Here is a 19,335-nt window from a genome sequence, read left to right on the forward strand (position 1 = left end):
CAGCGTGAATGCCATGATAACTTTGTGAGAAATGTGACTTTATTATTATAATTTTTTTCCTGTGAGAAAACATTGAGAGCTGAGACCTTTTGTACATACTTGCTGTGGTTGTGTGTCTAATAAAGTACAGCTCTCTTCTACAACACAAGTTCCATGGTGTCATCTTTAGTTTCAGGGCACAAAATATATCAAAAACGTGTCATTTCTGTACAATTTTCATACTTTTTTATCATTAAAACACAAAGAAAGAAAGAAACTAATTTACTATTATATTTTAACAATTTCATTAGCAATATAAACACACAGCAAAAACAAAGTAATAGTAATTGAGGTTCATGGAATCCAATAGAGTTGTTTGCATATTTATAATCTAATGTGATGGTAAAAAATGGTATGCCTTATGTACAATTTCCACAGGATGGTTTTAACAGACTGTCCAAAGGTTAAACACATTTAAGCATATGTAAGCATGTGTGATGGGTGTTTGTTAGTGTGACTCTTTTGTGTTTGTGCACCTGCTGTTGCATATCTGTCAATGTGGTTGTATGTATGTGTAAATGAGTTTGCTGGTGCTGTGCATTGAGTTTTTCTTTATGTATAATATATAAAGAGTAAAGAGGATATACAGTGCATTCAGAAAATATTCAGACCCCTTACTTTATTTTTCACATTTTGTTATGTTGCAGCCTTATGCTGAAATGCTTTAAATTATTTATTTATTTTTCACATCAATCTATACACTCCTTACCCCATAATAACAAAGCAAAAACCAGATTATTGATAACTTTGCCAATTTATTAAAAATAAAAAACTGAAATATCACATTGACTGAAGTATTCAGACCCTTAACTCAGTACTTGATTGAAGCACCTTTGACAGCGATTACAGCCTCAAGTATTTTTGGGCATTATGCGACAAGCTTTCCACACCTTGATTTGGAGATTTTCTGCCATTCTTCTCTGCAGATCCTCTCAAGCTCTGTCAGGTTGGATTGGGACCGTTGGTGGACAGCCATTTTCAGGTCTCTCCAGAGATGTTCGATTGGGTTCAAGTCCTGGCTCTGGCTGGGCTACTCAAGGACCAAAGAGTGTCTCTAAGCCACTCTTGTGTTGTCTTGGCTGTGTGCTTAAGGTCATTGTCCTTTTGGAAGGTGAAACTTTGGCCCAGTCTGAGGTCCTGAGCACTCTGGACCAGGTTTTCATTAAGGATATTTCTGTATTTTGCTGCGTTCAGCTTACCTTCAACCTTGGCCAGTCCCCCAGTCCCTGCTGCTGAAAAACATCCCCACAGCATGATGCTACCACCACCATGCTTCACCGTTGGGATGGTATTGCACAGATGATGAGCTGTGCCTGGTTTCTTCCAGACATGACATTTGGAATTGAGACCAAACAGTTAAAATCTTCATTTCATCAGACCAGAGAATCTTGTTTCTTACAGTCTGAGAGTCCTTAAGGTGCTTTTTTGCTAATTCCAAGTGAGCTTTCATGTGTCTTGCATTGAGGAGAGGCTTCCATCTGGCCACTCTGCCGTAAAGTCCAGATTGGTGGAGTGTTGCAGTGCTGGTTGTCCTTCTGCAAGTTTCTCCCATCTCCACACATGATCTCAACCAGAGTGGTCATCGGGTAGTCACCTCTCTTACCAAGGCCCTTCTCCACCGATTACTCAGTTTGGCCGGGTGGCCAGCTCTAAAAAGAGTCATTGTTGTTCCATGCTTCTTCCATTTAAGAATTATGGAGGCCTTTGTGCTCTTGGGAACCTTCAATGCCGCCTAAATATTTTGTAGCATTCCCCAGATCTGTGCCTCAACACAATCCTGTCTCTGAGCTCTGCAGGCAGTTCCTTTGACCTCATGGCTTTGTTTTTACTCTGATATGCATTTTCAGCTGTGAGACCTTATATAGGCAGGTGTGTGCATTTCCAAATCATGTCCAATCAATTTAATTTGCCACAGGTAGATGAAACAAAGGTCTGAATACTTTCTGAATGTACTGTATGTATGTATGTACAGGGCTGTGCAGTGGACTGGACAACTCAGTTGTCTTGTCGTGGAGCTGATCTCCGTCCATCAGCTCTTCTGTAAGGTGAATTTCTCAAATCTGACAACACACATACACATGCACAAGTTAAGGGTTATATCATTCAGATTCTTTTTTTTATATAATTTTTTTTATGAAGCCTGAATGATTTCCTGGCACTAACAGAAAATTATAGTACATGTTGTCTTTGATCTGATTTCAGGAATACAATATGACTCAATTGACTAGTAGGTCGTAAAAAAACTCCAGCATTTAATGTTGTCTTGAATTCAACAACGGAACAGCCTAATGCATCATTTGCATAATATTTTTGGGTAAAAATTATCTGGATAAACATTAAATAGGTGGAAAATCTACCTTGTCAGTTTAAACTTTAACAAGTAGCTGCAATCTAGTTTAGAATAACATGAATATGCTTTTTACCTATTTTGCGCTTTAATAATTATCATCTTGGCAACCAATACCACATTTAAGGGACTTTACCTGTAATGATGCCATCAATGGCTCCGTCTGTGACTTGGGGCTTCACTTGTCTCTTCTTCAGTTCTGCGATCATGTCCATCTGAGGCATTTTGGGCATCATTGGTCCCTGACCAGAGAAAAGCAAAGAATTTCAGAGGTTTCACTTCAGTTGTGCTGTTCCATTCATAATGTAATTTATATAGTCATGCAGGACAAATAAAAATACATTTCAGTGATTTTTCTCACCTTTTGAGGAGAGCTATCTTTCTTCTTTGGCGAGGGGGCTGTCTTTTCTTCTGCTGCACTCTCCTGTTTCTTCCTCAGTTCATTATCATGTTCTGCTTGCTGTTGTGTGACAGACAAATATAGATCATCACAGTAATTAATAATCAAACAGTATATCTCTCATTATCATTGCTCTTTGTATAGAACTCAGTTTCTTTAACATGCCAATTTAAAGGAACATTTCACCCAAAAATTATAATTCTCTCATAATTTACTCACCCTCATGCCATACAAGGTGTGTACGATTGTCTTTCTTCAGCAGAACACAAATTAAGATTTTTAGAAGAATATTTCAGCTCTGAAGGTCCATAAAATGCTTTTTAAGCTTCAAAAGGTACATATAGTCTTCATAAAAATAATCCATAGTATTCCAGTGGTTTTATTAATGTCCTCTGAAGTGAAACGCTTGGTGTGTGTAAGAAATAGATCAATATATAAAAATTTATATTTAATAAAAATGTTCACCCCGGCCAGCTTGAGGTTTGTACGTTGAGTAGGGGGAGTTCAAACTGCCTCTCATCTGTAGATACCTTATTATAGCCGTTTCTATAGACCACACTACTGTTTCCACAAAAGCAGTTTACGCAGCAGTCTGAGCCAGGAGGTCGGTCTGAGGCATCTCCTTCATTCGTTCACTCACTTGCATTCAAACTGTTCTCTTTGTTCACCATTCCAAGATGGCACTGCAGCTGACATATTCAAACCAGCCGAATGAGGCATTTATGTATGACTCTCTATGTTCCTCTGTTGTAAACAACACTGCACTTCAATTTTTTCCATATTTCACATGTCACTTCTCGTGTTAACTTGCCAACGTGCTTGACCTCGGCCCTCGTGAATTATTTGTAAAAAAGTTATAAATAATGATCCATTTCTTACACAAACCTAGCGATTTGCTTCAGAAAATATTAATGAATTCTGACAGTTTACTTTTATGCTGCTTTTATGTATTTTTGGAGCTTCAGAAATTTGGCATCCAGTCACTTGCATTGTATTGACCTACAGAGCTGAAATATTCTTCTAAAAATCTTCATTTGTGTTCTGAAGAAGACAGAAAGTCATACACATCTGGGATGGCATGAGGGTGAGTAAATTATGTTAGAATTGTCCTTTTGGGGTAAAATAATCCTTTAATGTTCTATTCTTATACTTCAAACAATTTCAATAAGCATGTACCAAAATGTGTACATCTTGATATGAATAAGCAGTGTAGAGGTGTACTGTATGTAAATGTTACTATATCTTTCACCTTATAAGCTTTGATGAACCTGACAAAGAGTGGAAAGAACATGGAAGGCTGTGTTGTTTTGGAGTTTTCTCCAAAGTACTCCACTACAGAAATGTATGCCTCCTTGTTTGCAGAAAAGAAAATAACAGCAAGACTATTAGAATAAATAATTACCAGCCATGCAAATTTATTGGTGTTTTAACCCATTTGTGTGAATGCACACTCCTGTGTTCTCACCTGTGCTGTCTTGCCATCTTTAACAATTGAATCTAGTATGTCACTGTTAGCTTTAACAAACTCTTTCAGTGCTGGATTGTCATTCTGCACCAGGAATTCCTTCTTGGTCCCTTCCATCCCTCTCTCCAGAGATCTCACATCCTGCAGCACACTGTCCAAAGAGACTGAGAGAGCGATGGAGTGAGAAAGGAGAAAGAGGAGACTAAATTGAAAATGTATATTTGTTAACTATGTTTACTTTATTGTATATATATTTTATTATATAGCTATACATATTCATCTATATATTTATTTTTTGTGTTTTACAATAAATATATTACTAACATCAGTATGTATGTAGTTGGAGTTAATTGTAATGTATACTCTATGCATGTCATACCCAGACCAGCCTTGTCTACAAAGTGGAGTTCAGTGTGGAAAGAAGTAAGCTCTGGATATTTCTCCTGCAACATAGTCGCAATAAAGTGCAGCAAAGTCTGGGAGCGGTCTGTGGACTTTGTATCCAACAGCTGAAAAACACAAGAAAGTGAGAGATTGAGGACACTTGTAAATTCTACTGTGGCCACAAAAGGCAGATGTAGAGGTAGATATGGTCATAGTGATTTTGGCCTTTAAAAAAAAAATGGTCTCTTAACTCTATCCCTAATCCCAACCCTATTCCATTAACTATTCTTAAAATGAGAGGGAAATTATTGGTTCAAGAGAATTGTTGAAGTCCCAACCCCAGTCTTAAGCCTTACTCTAACCCCTAAACCCAGTCCTAAAATCTGATTGGTTGGGAGGAAGGCAGTTCCAGGTTAAACAAGGGTGTTGAACCAGGAACATGTCATATACTTATTGATATCCTGGTAAGCATATAGATGCAGACGTAGTGCTAGAAGTGCAAGACCAAACAGGGTATTTATGTAAAACACATTAATAATCACTCAACAAGCAAAGCTTAGAGTCAGTCCCTATTTCTTTTCAAAACCCATAGGACCCATATTTCTATTAAAAACCTCAAGAGCCCAATGATGTCTACATCAAAGCCCTCTGCCAATACCTTATGTGACTTCAGAATAGAATGTTTTACCAGTTTAGCCATTTCTTTCATAACTAATACAAAGTTAGCTTCATCAGGGGTCGGTTGCACCAGCTATACGTATGTTACAACTTAGCCTAGTTGTGGCATTAATGGGCTCTAAGTCACAATTTACAAACTACTAAATATTTGAGCATTGCACCATTAAACTTAGGTAGAACGTAACCCTACATATAAATGAAATATTTATGGAAGCCTCCGACCAGGAGTACCGGATTAAATTAAAAAGCAGACTTCCTTAAAGGAATAGTTCACCCAAAAATGAAAATTGGCTGATCATTTACTCACCTTCCCGACTCCTCCTCCGCGTGATGCGTGACCTTACCAACGAGTTTACGTCATCACTCTCATGAGCGCACCTCACAGAGATGTACGTAAGCGAACATTTGTAGTTAAAAAGTATTCAAGTATTGTTTTCTTTCTCAAAATAATCCATTTGTCGACTTATTTTCTTGAACCCTAAATGTGCATTTTGGATCATCAAAAAATGTTGTTCATTCACTTGCATTTTTTAAAGGAGGAGGCCTGAAATTAAATCCTAAAAATCTTAAATTCTGTTTTGACGAAGAAAGAAACTGGATGGCCTGAGGGCCTGAGAGTAAATTATCAGCAAATATAATTTTTTGGGTGAACTATTCCTTTAATGACATCAATGACCTCATGTTTTGGTTGGCAGGCTTCAGTCCTTTCGACATATATGATGATGTTGACATTTACGGGAGAACACATTATGTAAAAAATGTACTTCTTAAGCATGAAACCGATCAAATGGAGCACTTTCCTGTGTACGCTGCCCGGTGCCAAGTTTCAACATTTATATTAATATTATAAGGTATTAATATTAATACTGTGATGGACTGGCGACCTGTCCGGGGTGTCCCCCGCCTTTCGCCCAATGTTAGCTGGGATAGGCTCCAGCCCCCCGCGACCCTGTACACAGGATAAGCGGTTGACGATGGATGGATGGATTAATATTAATAAATGTCTATTTTTCCAGCCTGTTGTATTAGCATTTATTTATTGTCCCTTATTCATTTTAGATACAGTTAATGAATATTGTTATTTACATAAGCTAAATAGCGTATATCATTAAATAAATATTATTTTATTATGTATTGTATTTTAATGGAATATCATTTGTTACAGTTACGTGAGCAAACAAGGTTTGAACATCAACCTTAATGAGATAAAACTGACACTGACTGCTTTTTAACACTTCTGTGTACAAATATGAAGGCTGTTTATTGGAGCAATATAGGTAAACGTCATATTATGTGACCACGCATTACTTTACGGAGAGCTTACGACCTACTAGTTAAGTCTTGCCTTAAGAACAGGTGGTGCAACCAAATTAAGCACTGACTTAGTTACAAAGGAACTAGTAGTTACTAAGCCCGTAGCGTGAACTTAATTGAGACCTTACGCACAGCTGGTGCAACCCTACTGTCACGTTCCTCTGTTGTCTACCCTGTGTTCTGTGTCTCACTATTCACGTTCATGTCATGTTTCCTTGTCTGCTCCGTGTTTTCCATTTCACCCGTCACCGTTCACGCTCCATGTCACGTTTTCCTTGTTGTCCGCCCCGTGTTTCACTGTCCTTGTCTAAAACTACATTTCCCACCATCCACCTGCCATCAGCACTGCCATTTTGGTTCATTGTTCTCACCTGTGTCTAATCCAGTCATCACTCCCTGTGTATTTAAGCCCTGCTTTTTGTTCACTCCCTGTCGATTGTTGAATGTTCATGTCTGGCTTCTTGTGGTGCATTTGCCCTTGTTTCCTGCCCTTCGTGTTCATTCTTCCAGCTGTGTGTTCGTTTGTGTTTAGTTAAGTTTTTCCCATCGTGGACTGTTCTTTTGTTCTTGTGTTTGTTTATTTTGCAAGTTTGTTAATAAAACCTGCTTTTGGATCCAATACCACTGTCTGCCTTCTCCTGCATTCGTAACACCTACCCAAGGCACTAAACATTCTCTTGTAATCTGTAATGTGTTGCACATGAAGTCCTACATAACAAAATATGACACTTAAAGGGACAGTTCCCCTAAAAAAGTAAATTCTGTCAATATTTACTTTACCCATTTATAACTATATTACTTTCTTTGTTCTGTTGAACACAAAAGTAGATACTAGGCAGAATGTTAGCTCAAGACACCATTCACTTTCATTGCATGGAGAGAAAAAAAGATGCAATGAAAGGGAATAGTGAGTCTAACACTCTACCTAACATCTCTTTTTTGTTCCATGGAAGAAAGAAAGTCATACATGTTTACAACAGCTTGAGTTAGTAAAGACAGAATTTCATTTTTGGGTGAACTATTTATGTAAGCAAAAAACAGACATTTTTTCTAGTTACTTAAACACACTCACCAGGTCAAGACTCTGCAGACGGAATCCATATGCTGCTCCTTTTTTACTGCTGTTCATGTAGTTCCCAAAAGCCAGGATGATCTGAAGAAGGAGATTGATAAGTGAGCTTTAACTGCATTGAAGGAGCACAGCACTAATACCTTTGAGTCCAAATGTGAGGGACAGATGACTGGGCAACTCACCTCTAACATCTTTTTCAGCTTAGATGAAGACTTGAGGGACACAGATGCTGCAATGATGGCATCCAATTGCTATAGAAACAAATTGGACAAATGGATGGTTTTTGAATAAACAGTTTTATAACTCATTTTTGTGGGATTGTAGAACACCTGAACCATTATTTGAACTGACCGGCTGCAGACGTTTTACAGTCTCAGGGAAGTTGCCCATGAAGGTTAGGGTGTTGATTCGCTGAGCAAGGCGTGGGATTCTGCCAAAGCGACTCATGAAACGGTCCTCCTCACTCAAGTCCTCTAGTGAGCGCCCTTCCTTCTCATAGTTCTGGAGTAGCTTCATCTCATAATCCGATGGGAGAAAACGTTCCAGCAGCTCCAGAAAGTCTAGACTCAGAGACTGTTGGTCATATCTGTAAAAAAAACAAGCAAATGAGAAAACCATGCATTTCCATAATGCTTCAGATTGTTTTATTAGCTTAGCTTGCTGTTTACCAGCTAAACTTGAGCTGCACAGCTCTGAATGTGTCAACGATCAGGAGATATACATACTTCTCAATAGCAGTGCAGATGTCATTAGGGCTCATGCCTCCCTTGCGGAGGGTGATGGCAAGGTTCTTGGCTTTGTTCGCCTCCAGCAGAGACACCTTACTGGGGGCCTTCTCAGCCACCTTCACCTTGAGCTTAGAAAGATTTGCTGGAGGACCCTGAGCCTTTGTCTTAAACTGCTCCGCAAACAGGTCCATATTCAGCTCCTGAGAAGAGAATGCATGTTAGGTACGTAGATAGATAACCCTGCTATACAGACCAGCTTAGCCAGCATGCAATTCCAATGCTGGTCTAATTGGGGGACCAACATATTCATGCTTTTCACCAGCAAAAACCTTGCTGGTGAAGCTGTTTGACCAGCATGTTCTTTCTTATGAAGCTGGTTAAACTAGTGTAAAAGTGGCCCCACCCCAGCACCTAGGCGACCACCTAGTTCGCCTATGCTTAGAAACAACCCTGGATGGATGGATGGATGGATGCATGGATGTGTTAAATTGCTCTTACCTCTAACACCTGCTCATCATCCAGCTCGCTGAACACAGTTCCTGTCACCTGATTGGGCTTCAAAGCCTGCCAGTTCAACAGAGGCATTCTGAACTTTGTTTGTATTGGCTTACGGCTCTTTGCGTCTGTGTAAAAGAATCGAGAACATTACTACAAGGTCCTCCAAGCTTACTGCAAGTCTCTGTATAATCTCTTTAATTGTAAAAGTTTTGTCCCATCACCTGTGTCAGCCCCAGGGGCAGGAGGAGCTCCGGGAGGGGGCGGTGGCCCACAGCCGGGTGGGGGTGGGGGTGGTGGTGGGCCTCCACCAGGAGGTGGAGGGGGAGGGGGAGGAGGAGGAGCTGCAGATCCAGGAAGAGGAGGGGGTGGTGGTGGAGGTGGGGGTGCTGTTGCATCAGGTAGGGGCGGAGGTGGGGGTGGTGCTGCTGCTCCTGCTGGAGGTGGTGGGGCTTGAGGAGCTGGTGCTGACACTGACACTGTGAATATTAAAAACAGAGTTTTTATGTTGCACTGACATGATATCATAATAGCAAGTCAGTCCACTGTCAGCCATCTTTGGAATGCTCTCAGGAGGCTATTTCCAGTCAAGCTCCTATCTACTTGAATGGAGGAACACTGAAGTCTCAAAAATGGTTGGTCAAGAATATGATCAAAATCAGTAAAATCTGACAAAACTTGTATCATAAATGGTGCTTCTTTACCAGGTATTATGCACAAAAAAAGCTACATTTTCCTAGCTTGTATAGATAATGTGCAAAAAATTAAGAGACCTCTGCAAAATGATCAGTTTCTACAGATTTACTATTTATAGGTATGTGTTTGAGTAAAATGAAAATTTTGGTTTTATTCTATAAAGTACTGACAACATAAAGCATAAAGTCACCCAACAGCAATGTGAAAGACTCGTAGAGAGCATGGCAAGATGCACGAATGCTGTGATTGTAAATCAGGGTTATTCCACCAAATATTGACTTCTGAACTCTTCCTAAGTTAAAACATTAGTATTGTGTTGTTGTTGTTGTTGTTTTTTAATGAATATGAAATTGTTTTCTTTGCATTATTCAAGGTCTGAATACACTGCATTGTTATTTTGTCCAGTTGTCATTTTCAGCACAAAAAAAATGCTTTAGATTACAATATTTTATTTGAAATTTGTGAAAAATGTGGTTAGTACTTTATAGAATAAAAAGAAATGTTCATTTTACTCAAACACATACAGAAAAATATATAATTATGATTTTGTGAACAAGTACTCATACTGTACCTGTTTGAGTGACAATTTTCTCTATGGTGACTGGAATGACTTCAATGTCCAGGCTTCCGGAGGCTGTGCGTTCCAGCCGGACTAAACCCTTCTCCTCTAGTTCCTTCAACTTCAGCTCCAGTTTGGACTCCTTCTCGCTCACCTTCTCTCTGTCTCTATCTCTTTCTACCTGTGAGGGTTTAGACAGACGCTCCTGCTCTCTTTCTCTCTCTCTCTGAATCTCTCGTTCCCGTTCTCTATGCTGCAAAGTGCTCACTTGGTTGCAGGACTCTCGCAAGCTCTCCTGCCACACACACACACACACATAAAGGTTTATAGTGAGACACACTTCCAAGAACAAAAAGTATGTGATGGGGAAATAAATACATACTTTTAGGTATAAAGTGTTATATTAAGGCAGCATTTGGATGTACTACAGTGTCAATGAACTCTTGATACCACATCAGACAACAAATCAATCCTAATGGGTTTGCAAACCAATCCTAATCCTAAATTGCAACACAGCCAGGGCTAGAACATGGAGAAAGAAAAGATGAGAAGGAAATTTAGTGTGGTACCTTCAACAATGCTGACTCTTTCGTGGCCTGCATTAGTTGTTGCTCCAGTTCTACCATTTTCTCCACAGCTCCATTTTCATATTCTTGTAGTCTAGCATTCAGCTGTAACACAAGAATACAGCCTACTTTCAATACTTTCAGCTATGCTTTACAGTATATGTGCCATGGGTGATTACATGCAAAACTGTTTATGTGTACAGTGCATGTGTGTTTCTGACCTGGGCATTGCATTCCTGCAGTTCCGCTACATGCTCCATTACTTCTGCTTTATTCTCTGCATCTTCGAGCAGAGCTCCAACATCAAACACATTATCCAAGTATGCCTGGATCTGTACTTGTAACTTCTCACTTTCCATCTCCTTTAAGGACTGATGCCACACACATAAAAAAAACAGTTTTATGTTACGATAGAAGGATATATTTTGCTTTATTATTAGGATATATTTATGTATGTTATATAGTGGTTATTATGCTTTTTTAAATTAATGTACAGTTGAAGACTCACTTCTAAATACTGGTCGAGGCCCAGCTGTGTAAACTCATACTGAAGATGTACACGGAAGTTCATGTTCTCGACTGAGTGGACCACTATGTTAATGAACTGCATACAAGCCACCTATGAAAAAACAAATGGTTGATTAGCAGGGTTATTGTCATCTGATTCATATGTGATACTGAGCATGATTTAGCTGAGGGGTCAGAGCTCACCATGAAGTCTATGTTGCTGTCGTCATTCATGAAGCACTCCATGAGCTTCTCAAAGCGGTTCTTCTCTCCACTCACCTGACCAAGGGGGCCACACATACGGGTGAATATTTAGCATGAAACTCTATTCACAAACCTATTCTACAACTAGGCAAGGATTTATAGACTTCCATTTGTGTCTAAGGGGATTTGTGCAGTTAATGCCCACACGATTTCTGATGGTGAAAGTATTATAGTCTTTGTGTCATAGTGGAAGTAAAAGAGAAGATTTGCATAGCTGTGCTATGAAATGTCTTAAAATGGCCCAAGAATGAATCTAAGACCTGACCAAACCATTTTGTTGGGTCTTCCCTATGTAACCGGTCCTGCTTGACCCGCTCCATGGGGGATTCGAACCGCCTTCTCCTGCATGGGAGGCTAAATGCTACAGCCTCTAGCATTAGTTGCTAGTGCTCCTCTTGACAAAAGGTTCATAAAGTACCTTAATAATGTCTTAATTCACATCTAAAAGGGGGTGTGGCCAATTGTCTTACCTCTTTAAAGTTGTCAAAGGCTGAGATGATAATGTCATGTCCACATCTCACTAGACACACTGCTGCCAACAACTCTAACACAAGAGCTTTAGTCCTGCATGATATATATACACAGTGTATCAATGTGTGTTATGAATTCACAAACACTGACGCAAGCACAAAAGACCCACACACAAATCACAGAAAAGCACATTTACTGTACCTGGGGTTTTTGTTGTTGAGACCAAGTGTGATTTCATTGACACATCTGGGGTGATTCATGACTAAGTTGAAGCCATACTTTTAAAAAAAGAACAACTGAGTCACATAGAATTCTCTTTAAATGACCTTTAGAGTAGCTTTGTCTTTGTGTGCGCTCCACATTTCATATACCTGATAATTCATGATAGCACGCAGACACATAATGCACAAGTGAACATCGTCCCTCTGGGTGGCCAAACGAGCATTTCTCAGAGTTTTCCTGCTATTTGCCAAGGAGGTTATTCTGAAATGGACACAGAATTAACAAATGATGAGTATGGAAATGGGAACAAACATGCCCATCTACCTAAGAGTGACATGCAGAACCTCTTGTACCATTGTTTGATTAAAATTTCAGTTTATGAAGCAGCACATGTGCATGCAGCCATGCAAGGTGAATTTAGAACATGCCAAACATGACCATAAATCTGTAGGCGAAATGCAGGGTGAACCAGTCATTTCTCTGTCCCAATCGAGCCATGTATGTGCAATGTGTTGATAGAGACTCACCTGACAGTGAATGCACGTGCCGCTTTGGACACTCCATGTGTGGGAGAATGGTTCACGTTTTTGGCCAGATCCTCCACCGATCTCTCCGAGAATCTCCTGTTGTCTGATACGGAGACACCATTTTCCACCGATTCCACCTCAAACCTGGGAAAAATGTCAGCACAGGATTTTAACTAAATTTTTGTTTCAATTTATTCAGGCAGTTAAGAGACATAATGTTAATGTGAAGAGTGAATTCTGTACTCCTCTTACTTCTTGAGAGTTTAAAGCTTGGAGCTAGTTATAAGGTCTTCATGGAGAATGACTCATTACATGACTGCAATGGTGTTGATGTTAGTAATAAAAAGGGTAAACTTACGGCACATCACTCTGAGCGTAGGACAAATAGTCCACCAAGACATCTAAGCCTTGGTTTTCCTCATTCAGAAACTCCTGAGCCCACCTACAGTGAGAAAGAAAAACAGAGAGAAGAGATAAGGATGTATTATAAAGAAATAAGAATATAAATGAGAAAATAAGTTATATCAGGAAATATGAAATTCACAACAAAAAGAAGTGATATTGCCCACTATTAGACAACTTGTGAAACGGCTTAGATGAAAAACCTAGTTGCTTTTGAATGAGTTTTCCTTGACATACTGGATGTCAGCACGTAATGTTTCAATAATACAAAAAGGTTGTTATAAAGAAGCACACTAACCCTATGTGATTGGTTCTCAGGGAGATCTCCAGCTCTCTCAGGACTTGAGTTGACTCCTGCACACGCTTCTTGAACTGTAGAGAAGGGATCACAGAGAGATGAGCTCATTGAATGGGTAAAAGAAAATAACACCTCACATCAAGACTTCAAACTGTGTTTCCACCTGCCCTTTGTAAAGGTGGGTGTCAGCACTGATGATGTAGAAACAGAAATGAGAGAGAGTATGGAGGTGTGAGGAATAGAACAAATATTGAGCGATGTAAAGGGTAATGGTACTAACCCTGCGTGTCACTCCACCCTGGTCCTGGTAGAAGCTCCTGATTTTAGTCAGGTATGCTGAAGGAGGGTTCCTCACCTGGAATCGCTCCTGATGCACAGAGGGAGGAAGAGAAACATCTCAAATATAATACAGAGAAATGGGATGCACCTGAGCTAAATTTCAAGTGTCCTAGCAAAGGGTCTGAATACTTATGACAATGTTTTTTCTTTTTAAAACATTTGCAAACTAATCTTTAAATCTGGTTTTTGCTTTGTAATTATGGGGTATGGAGTGTAGACTGATGTGAAAAAAATAACAAAACATAACAAAATGGGGACTGAATACTTTATGAATGCGCTGTTTATGTACATACAGAGTTAAATCAAATTGCTGTTTAATTTCATGTTTACTAATGTTTAATAAAGTGTGGGAATTGGTACTTAATACACTTAAAATAGGATTTTCATCCAAACAGGCAGGTAATCCAAAAGTAATCAGATTAGTTTACCTAAAAAGTGTAATCTAAAAGATAACATTACTTTTTTAGTTATGCCATTTCTAATTAGTGCCAGATTACATTTTCTATTTAGACCTCAGATACTGTATATGTACAGTTTATGGGATGGAAAATGTGTGTTTATATGGCTGCTAAAGCATATTTCTTTCCATTGGCATTTATTTATGTTTCTTGGTTGTATTTATGCACATACCCTTAAAGGTGGAATATAACCTAGAGACAAATGTCATTCTTTGCAAGCAAAGATACAATGCTTGCATAATGTAGTTGTCATAGAGACACAAATATTAACACAGGAAGTGCGTATAACCATGGTTTCACCACCACCTTAAGAGTTTGACCTCATATCAGTGGTTTTCCCCCTCTGTCTTTTTCAGTTGCCTTCTCACTTCCATCACAGTTTTGATATTACCTCACTTGCAATTCTTTAAGAATTTGCATCATAGGGTACAACAGGGGCTCTGTAAGGTAAAAGGCTCCTTTGACGGCTCTGCCATAATTGGTGTGTGAGTGAGAATGGGTGAATGAGTCACAGTGTAAAAAAAAAAGCCAAAAAAAGCACTATATAAGATCAGACCATTTAATATTGAAAAAGAAATTAGAGGAATAGGAATGTTACAAGTCAAACTAAGAGTCCGATGTGGCAAGCTCTCAATTCCCTTTAACAGTATTTATTTAAATTTATATCAAGTTAAAGTTCATCTTTATATGGCATTGGTCTCTGTGACATCCTACCTGATCACAAACCAGCTCCCATTTCTTCTCATTGTCATATTGACTCAGAAGCTTCAACTTATCTGGAGGCAGATTCATGGAGCTCTGGAAGAGAGAGAGAGAGGGATGACCTGGACATCAGATTAAATCTTCTCAAGCAGTACAAACATGTTAGCAGATCTGTGCATTTGAATAATTTCAGAGTGTTAAGGCTTTGAAAATAAACTTGTATGTGAACATATGGAAAAACATTGTGTGATTTGCTTTGAGAAATGAAATATTTTTTTCCTATAGGCAGATATGCACACATCACATAATGTTGGATTTCAATAGACATATTAAACCTAAATGTGGACGTTAAAAAATGTAAATCGATTCAGCTAGTGGAATGTAATCCAGAATTTAGTTCAAACAACGCATGACAGGAATAAAAGATGTTTGACATTAATTACTGTACATGATGCTAATGTTTTTGGTTCTGTCGCAACTAGCAACTTCTGCCAAGATTTGAGAAAGAGATACTGTATGGTATGACTTTTATCAAAGTGTGTATTGCAGATGTCATTTAAACTCTTCCACAGTTTCTGATATAACATTTGGGCTGCAGTTCATGTCATGAACAGGGAACCAAGGACACCTACTCTTTATTACTGAGGCATGACATCAGATATATTAACCCATGTAATTACCAAATGTGTTCTATAGCACTTTTTGTTCCTCTTTAGACTTTGTATTGTTTACAGCTTCTTTGTGCTCATCCCATCTCTTAATTTACCCTTTAGGGTTTTTGTAGATCATATGCTGTGTCAGTCATTAGTCTGATGCAATGACACTTCCTGAAAAGACTTAATACGCTTTAGCAACAATTGAATATCCATCCTCCTATGCTTTATGTTTTATATTTTCACATAACATCTCTAATTGCATCTGTTAACCAAATTAAGAGGGTGAGGTTTGTGGAAAAGTGTGTAAAGTTCAGGCTAGAAACTTTGCGTTCTTGGGTGTTTCCTCCTGAAGCAGATAGAAGCTTCCGCTCTAGCATGTCTTCTTTTTTTCTTTAAAAACTTGTGTGCAAAAATGAAAGTGCTTTTAGAAAGACTTGGCAGTTACTGGAGGGACAGTGAGAAGTATAGGGTGGTGTCAGAAAGAGGCCCACTGTGGTCTACTGGTACTGAACGAAAGAGTAAATAATGTAAAGGCTGAATTGTGTTGATGTTGTTTAATATAATGCACCAAATGCACATTTCTGGGCTTATGGACTTTAATGTGGAAATCTCTATAAACTCATGACTATGAAATCCTAAAAGTGTGGCTATTTATGTATCCAATGATATACAATGCTTTTGCATATTTGCCTTCTTCTAATATTCTAATAAGCATATAGTACATATTCTTGCAACTGAGCAGAAACAGACCAAAGTAATGGCAATTTGAAATTGACTAATGATATTTTGTGTATTTAAAAAAATAATAATTAATAACCTCAAAAGGATCAAAAGGCCATTTGTTGCTGAAGTGGAACAAATAAAAGATATCTTATCTTCCACTAATGATTCATTAAATGACACAGTGACACTTTACAATAAGGTTATATTGTTAATATTAGTAAACAACATGAACTAACAATAAGCAATGTTTTACAGCACTAATCTTGGGTAATGTTAATTTAACTAATACATGATAATTGATACATTTTTCTAATTAAAATGAATACATATCTATTACTACATTATTAATTAACATGAACCAACTATTAACAACTGTATTTTAATAACCAAGATTAACGCATGGTCTAAAAATATTGTATATTGGTCATTGTGAGTTCTGGTGTCTTGCGCTAAACTGAAAGACGAATGAAAGGTCAGCTGTCAATAATAATACATAAAACATATTTTTATCTGATGACTTCTCTTAAGAGATTGCCTAATTTTTCATCCCACCACTGCCAGTTTCTGAATGAAAAGCCCATGTGGAACTAATGTGACAGTTATTGGATTACGTTTTGTCCAGTCTTTGTAAGAATTCTGAAACAGATGAATGTCAGCAGTGTTTTCCCATGTTACAAAATTGGAATATCCATATGCAACATTGGATATTTCAGCTGGCAGTGTGTGAGTTTTGAAATGCTGATAATTAAATGACAAATGCGTTTTCTTGTTTTGTTTGTTTTATATGAGTCTTTTCTGCAAAAGGGCTCACTGTTTCTGCATTGAGAATAAAATATTTTCCTTGTTTTTGGTACAGCCACTATATGAGTCTGTTTGTGTGTATGTAATATTGACAAACTGTTTATATACTGTACTTCCTAACATGGTGGCTCTTATTTATATCAGAACAGGAAGTGTCATGACTGACATGGAGCTTAACTGTTATGGAGTTAAATGGTGTGTTGCAATATCCACAATAGAATGTTTGTATTGTTTGGATTGTTATATGTCTATATTTAAAGCACTCACCAAAACCACATTAAAGCGCTCTTCTAGCTCCTCCTCGGGGGGCATGGGTAGTTTAGGAGGAGCATTTTTCTTTTTTGGAATGGAGGGAGTGGAATTAATCCCCCCTGTTGAGCTACTAGCCTCCTGCCCCTCCACCTGCTCCATCCCACCAGGTGCGTTACCCATCACAACTTTCCTTAGGAATTCCAGGACACTGAACTGAGTCTGGAGCAACCACTGACAATTCCAAAAGTCAAATCCCAGTCCACAGCTCCCCGATCCACTGGTAAAAATCCACTGAAGTGTTCACAGGTCTCAAGCCAGTCAGATCCTGTGTAAGTGGAAGCACATGGACTCTCTCATCTAGGACAATGCTGTTAGTACAGCAAGGTTTAGTGTTCAGAAATGACTGACTGGTTTTAAAAACAACTGAGCACAAGTTGGTGAAGCTCTTAATCTTGTCCACTCCAGAATTGTGCAACTGGGAAAAGTTCTCAATAAGAATGAGACTATCAATTATCACAAATTAACTCACAAACAGAAAAAAAAAACCCTTCTATTTCAAAATGGAGAATAAAACCCAAATGCACCTTTGAATAGTTAAAAGAAAGGAACAAGAAATGCCTCTCTTTATACTTTCACAACATAGACAATAGAGGTACTTTAAAAAAATTAAAAAAATAAAAGCTTAGCTACTTCAGTCTCACACTATGGGAATGTGTTAAACTTGTTGATTACCGGTGTAACAGGTCTTTGTCCAGCAGTCTTCCGCTCATGTCTTGTGAGGGTCTCAGATGTTGGAGCATCTTTCTAAAGATGTCTATATGTCCACACCTGTCCTCTGATCAAAGCTAAAGAAGTTTCTTTCAAAAGAAAATGCAGATGTTTTCAAGTTGGCATAAAGGCACCTGTCCGAGCTCTCTAGTGTGTGTTACAGAAATGAGAAGCAAGCGTGAGCAGAAGGAAACCACCGAAAAGCAGAAGCATCACAGCTTCCTGAACACCTCGCAGTAGAGAGAGAGACAGAGAGAAACAGAGAGAAAACTGGGTGTGTTCATTTGTAGTTATAGATTCTAAATTGTTTGTGCATGAAAACATCCTTTGGCCTTGAGTTTTCCTGAAAGATGTCAAACAACACGTTTAGGTTGTGTACTGTATGTTACGACCCTTTATTACTTTGTATGTATATAATCTGTTGGTATATATACTGATTCAAATTACCATACCAATCGAAGTTCAATGATTGTGCATATGTTAAGAGAGCACTCCATTCGCATTCTCTTCTGGAGAGGACCCTAAAATTAAATTTGGTTCTCTGTTTGTTAGACTAGAGCACCACCATGTGGAATAAATTAATTCATGTTCATTTTAACTTGTTTCATCATCAATGTTAGGTCATGGGTTCTCAAATGTTTTGATTCCAAGGACCCCCAAATATGTAAATTACCTTTACAAAGTACCCCCTCCTAAAATATAAAGGATACTATATATTTTTATGTAAAAAGACCAGAGAAAAAATTAAGAACATTTTTAAGTGATGTTATAAAGACAATATAAATAATTCACTTTTATTTTGTTATTGTACCAAAGCAGAAAGAAATTGTTAAAATGATATCTGTATCAAAGGATGCACCAATGTATCGGCCACCATATTTATTATCTGTAGGGATGCACCATATTTATCGGCCATATGATCATATAAGCATGAAAAGACAGATGTGAAAAACCGATGATGTATTTATAATTAATTACATAAATGTAGGCTATTGTGTTGCATTAAGTTTATAATAATTTTTCTGTGGGTAATATAAAACAAATACCTTCCAAAATAAACGAAATCTGAAAAATCAAAGGAATTTGAATATAATAATTTGCAACATCATTAAAGTGTGACTTCTATTGTTTTGAACTGCAAAATCAGAAGTGCAAAATAACCTTCCCCACATAAATTATCATTTTAGATATTATTATTTTTT

General features: G+C 38.1%; 1 protein-coding gene across 1 annotated transcript; it reads right to left on the reverse strand.

Moving 5' to 3' along the window:
• Positions 1-17: 17 nt before the first annotated feature.
• On the reverse strand, positions 18-18,465 carry fmnl1a (formin-like 1a). The gene is made up of 27 exons (XM_052131741.1): positions 18,098-18,465; positions 17,381-17,690; positions 14,946-15,029; positions 13,715-13,801; positions 13,435-13,508; positions 13,093-13,176; positions 12,735-12,878; positions 12,357-12,468; positions 12,187-12,263; positions 11,985-12,078; positions 11,455-11,529; positions 11,252-11,362; positions 10,965-11,114; positions 10,747-10,848; positions 10,190-10,472; positions 9,147-9,401; positions 8,926-9,050; positions 8,425-8,627; positions 8,051-8,285; positions 7,882-7,950; positions 7,700-7,780; positions 4,631-4,760; positions 4,252-4,415; positions 4,036-4,137; positions 2,748-2,846; positions 2,523-2,628; positions 18-2,099 (listed from the first exon to the last, which is right to left on the reverse strand). The coding sequence occupies exons 2-27, from the start codon at positions 17,543-17,545 to the stop codon at positions 2,035-2,037; spliced, it is 3,276 nt and encodes a 1,091-aa protein (XP_051987701.1). The 5' UTR covers positions 17,546-17,690; positions 18,098-18,465; the 3' UTR covers positions 18-2,034.
• Positions 18,466-19,335: the final 870 nt, after the last annotated feature.

This window comes from Xyrauchen texanus, chromosome 8 (assembly GCF_025860055.1).
Source record: "Xyrauchen texanus isolate HMW12.3.18 chromosome 8, RBS_HiC_50CHRs, whole genome shotgun sequence".
Taxonomy (NCBI): Eukaryota; Metazoa; Chordata; class Actinopteri; order Cypriniformes; family Catostomidae; genus Xyrauchen; species Xyrauchen texanus.

Bases quoted from the DNA above. Each gene is read 5' to 3' on its own strand.
- fmnl1a (XM_052131741.1), bottom strand. From the start codon at position 17,545: ATGGGTAACGCACCTGGTGGGATGGAGCAGGTGGAGGGGCAGGAGGCT. The intron at 11,363-11,454 runs GTGAGCTCTGAC...GTTTTTTCATAG, and splicing joins ACAGCAACATAGACTTCATG to GTGGCTTGTATGCAGTTCAT. The intron at 7,781-7,881 runs GTGAGTTGCCCA...CTCCTTCTTCAG, and splicing joins AGCTGAAAAAGATGTTAGAG to ATCATCCTGGCTTTTGGGAA.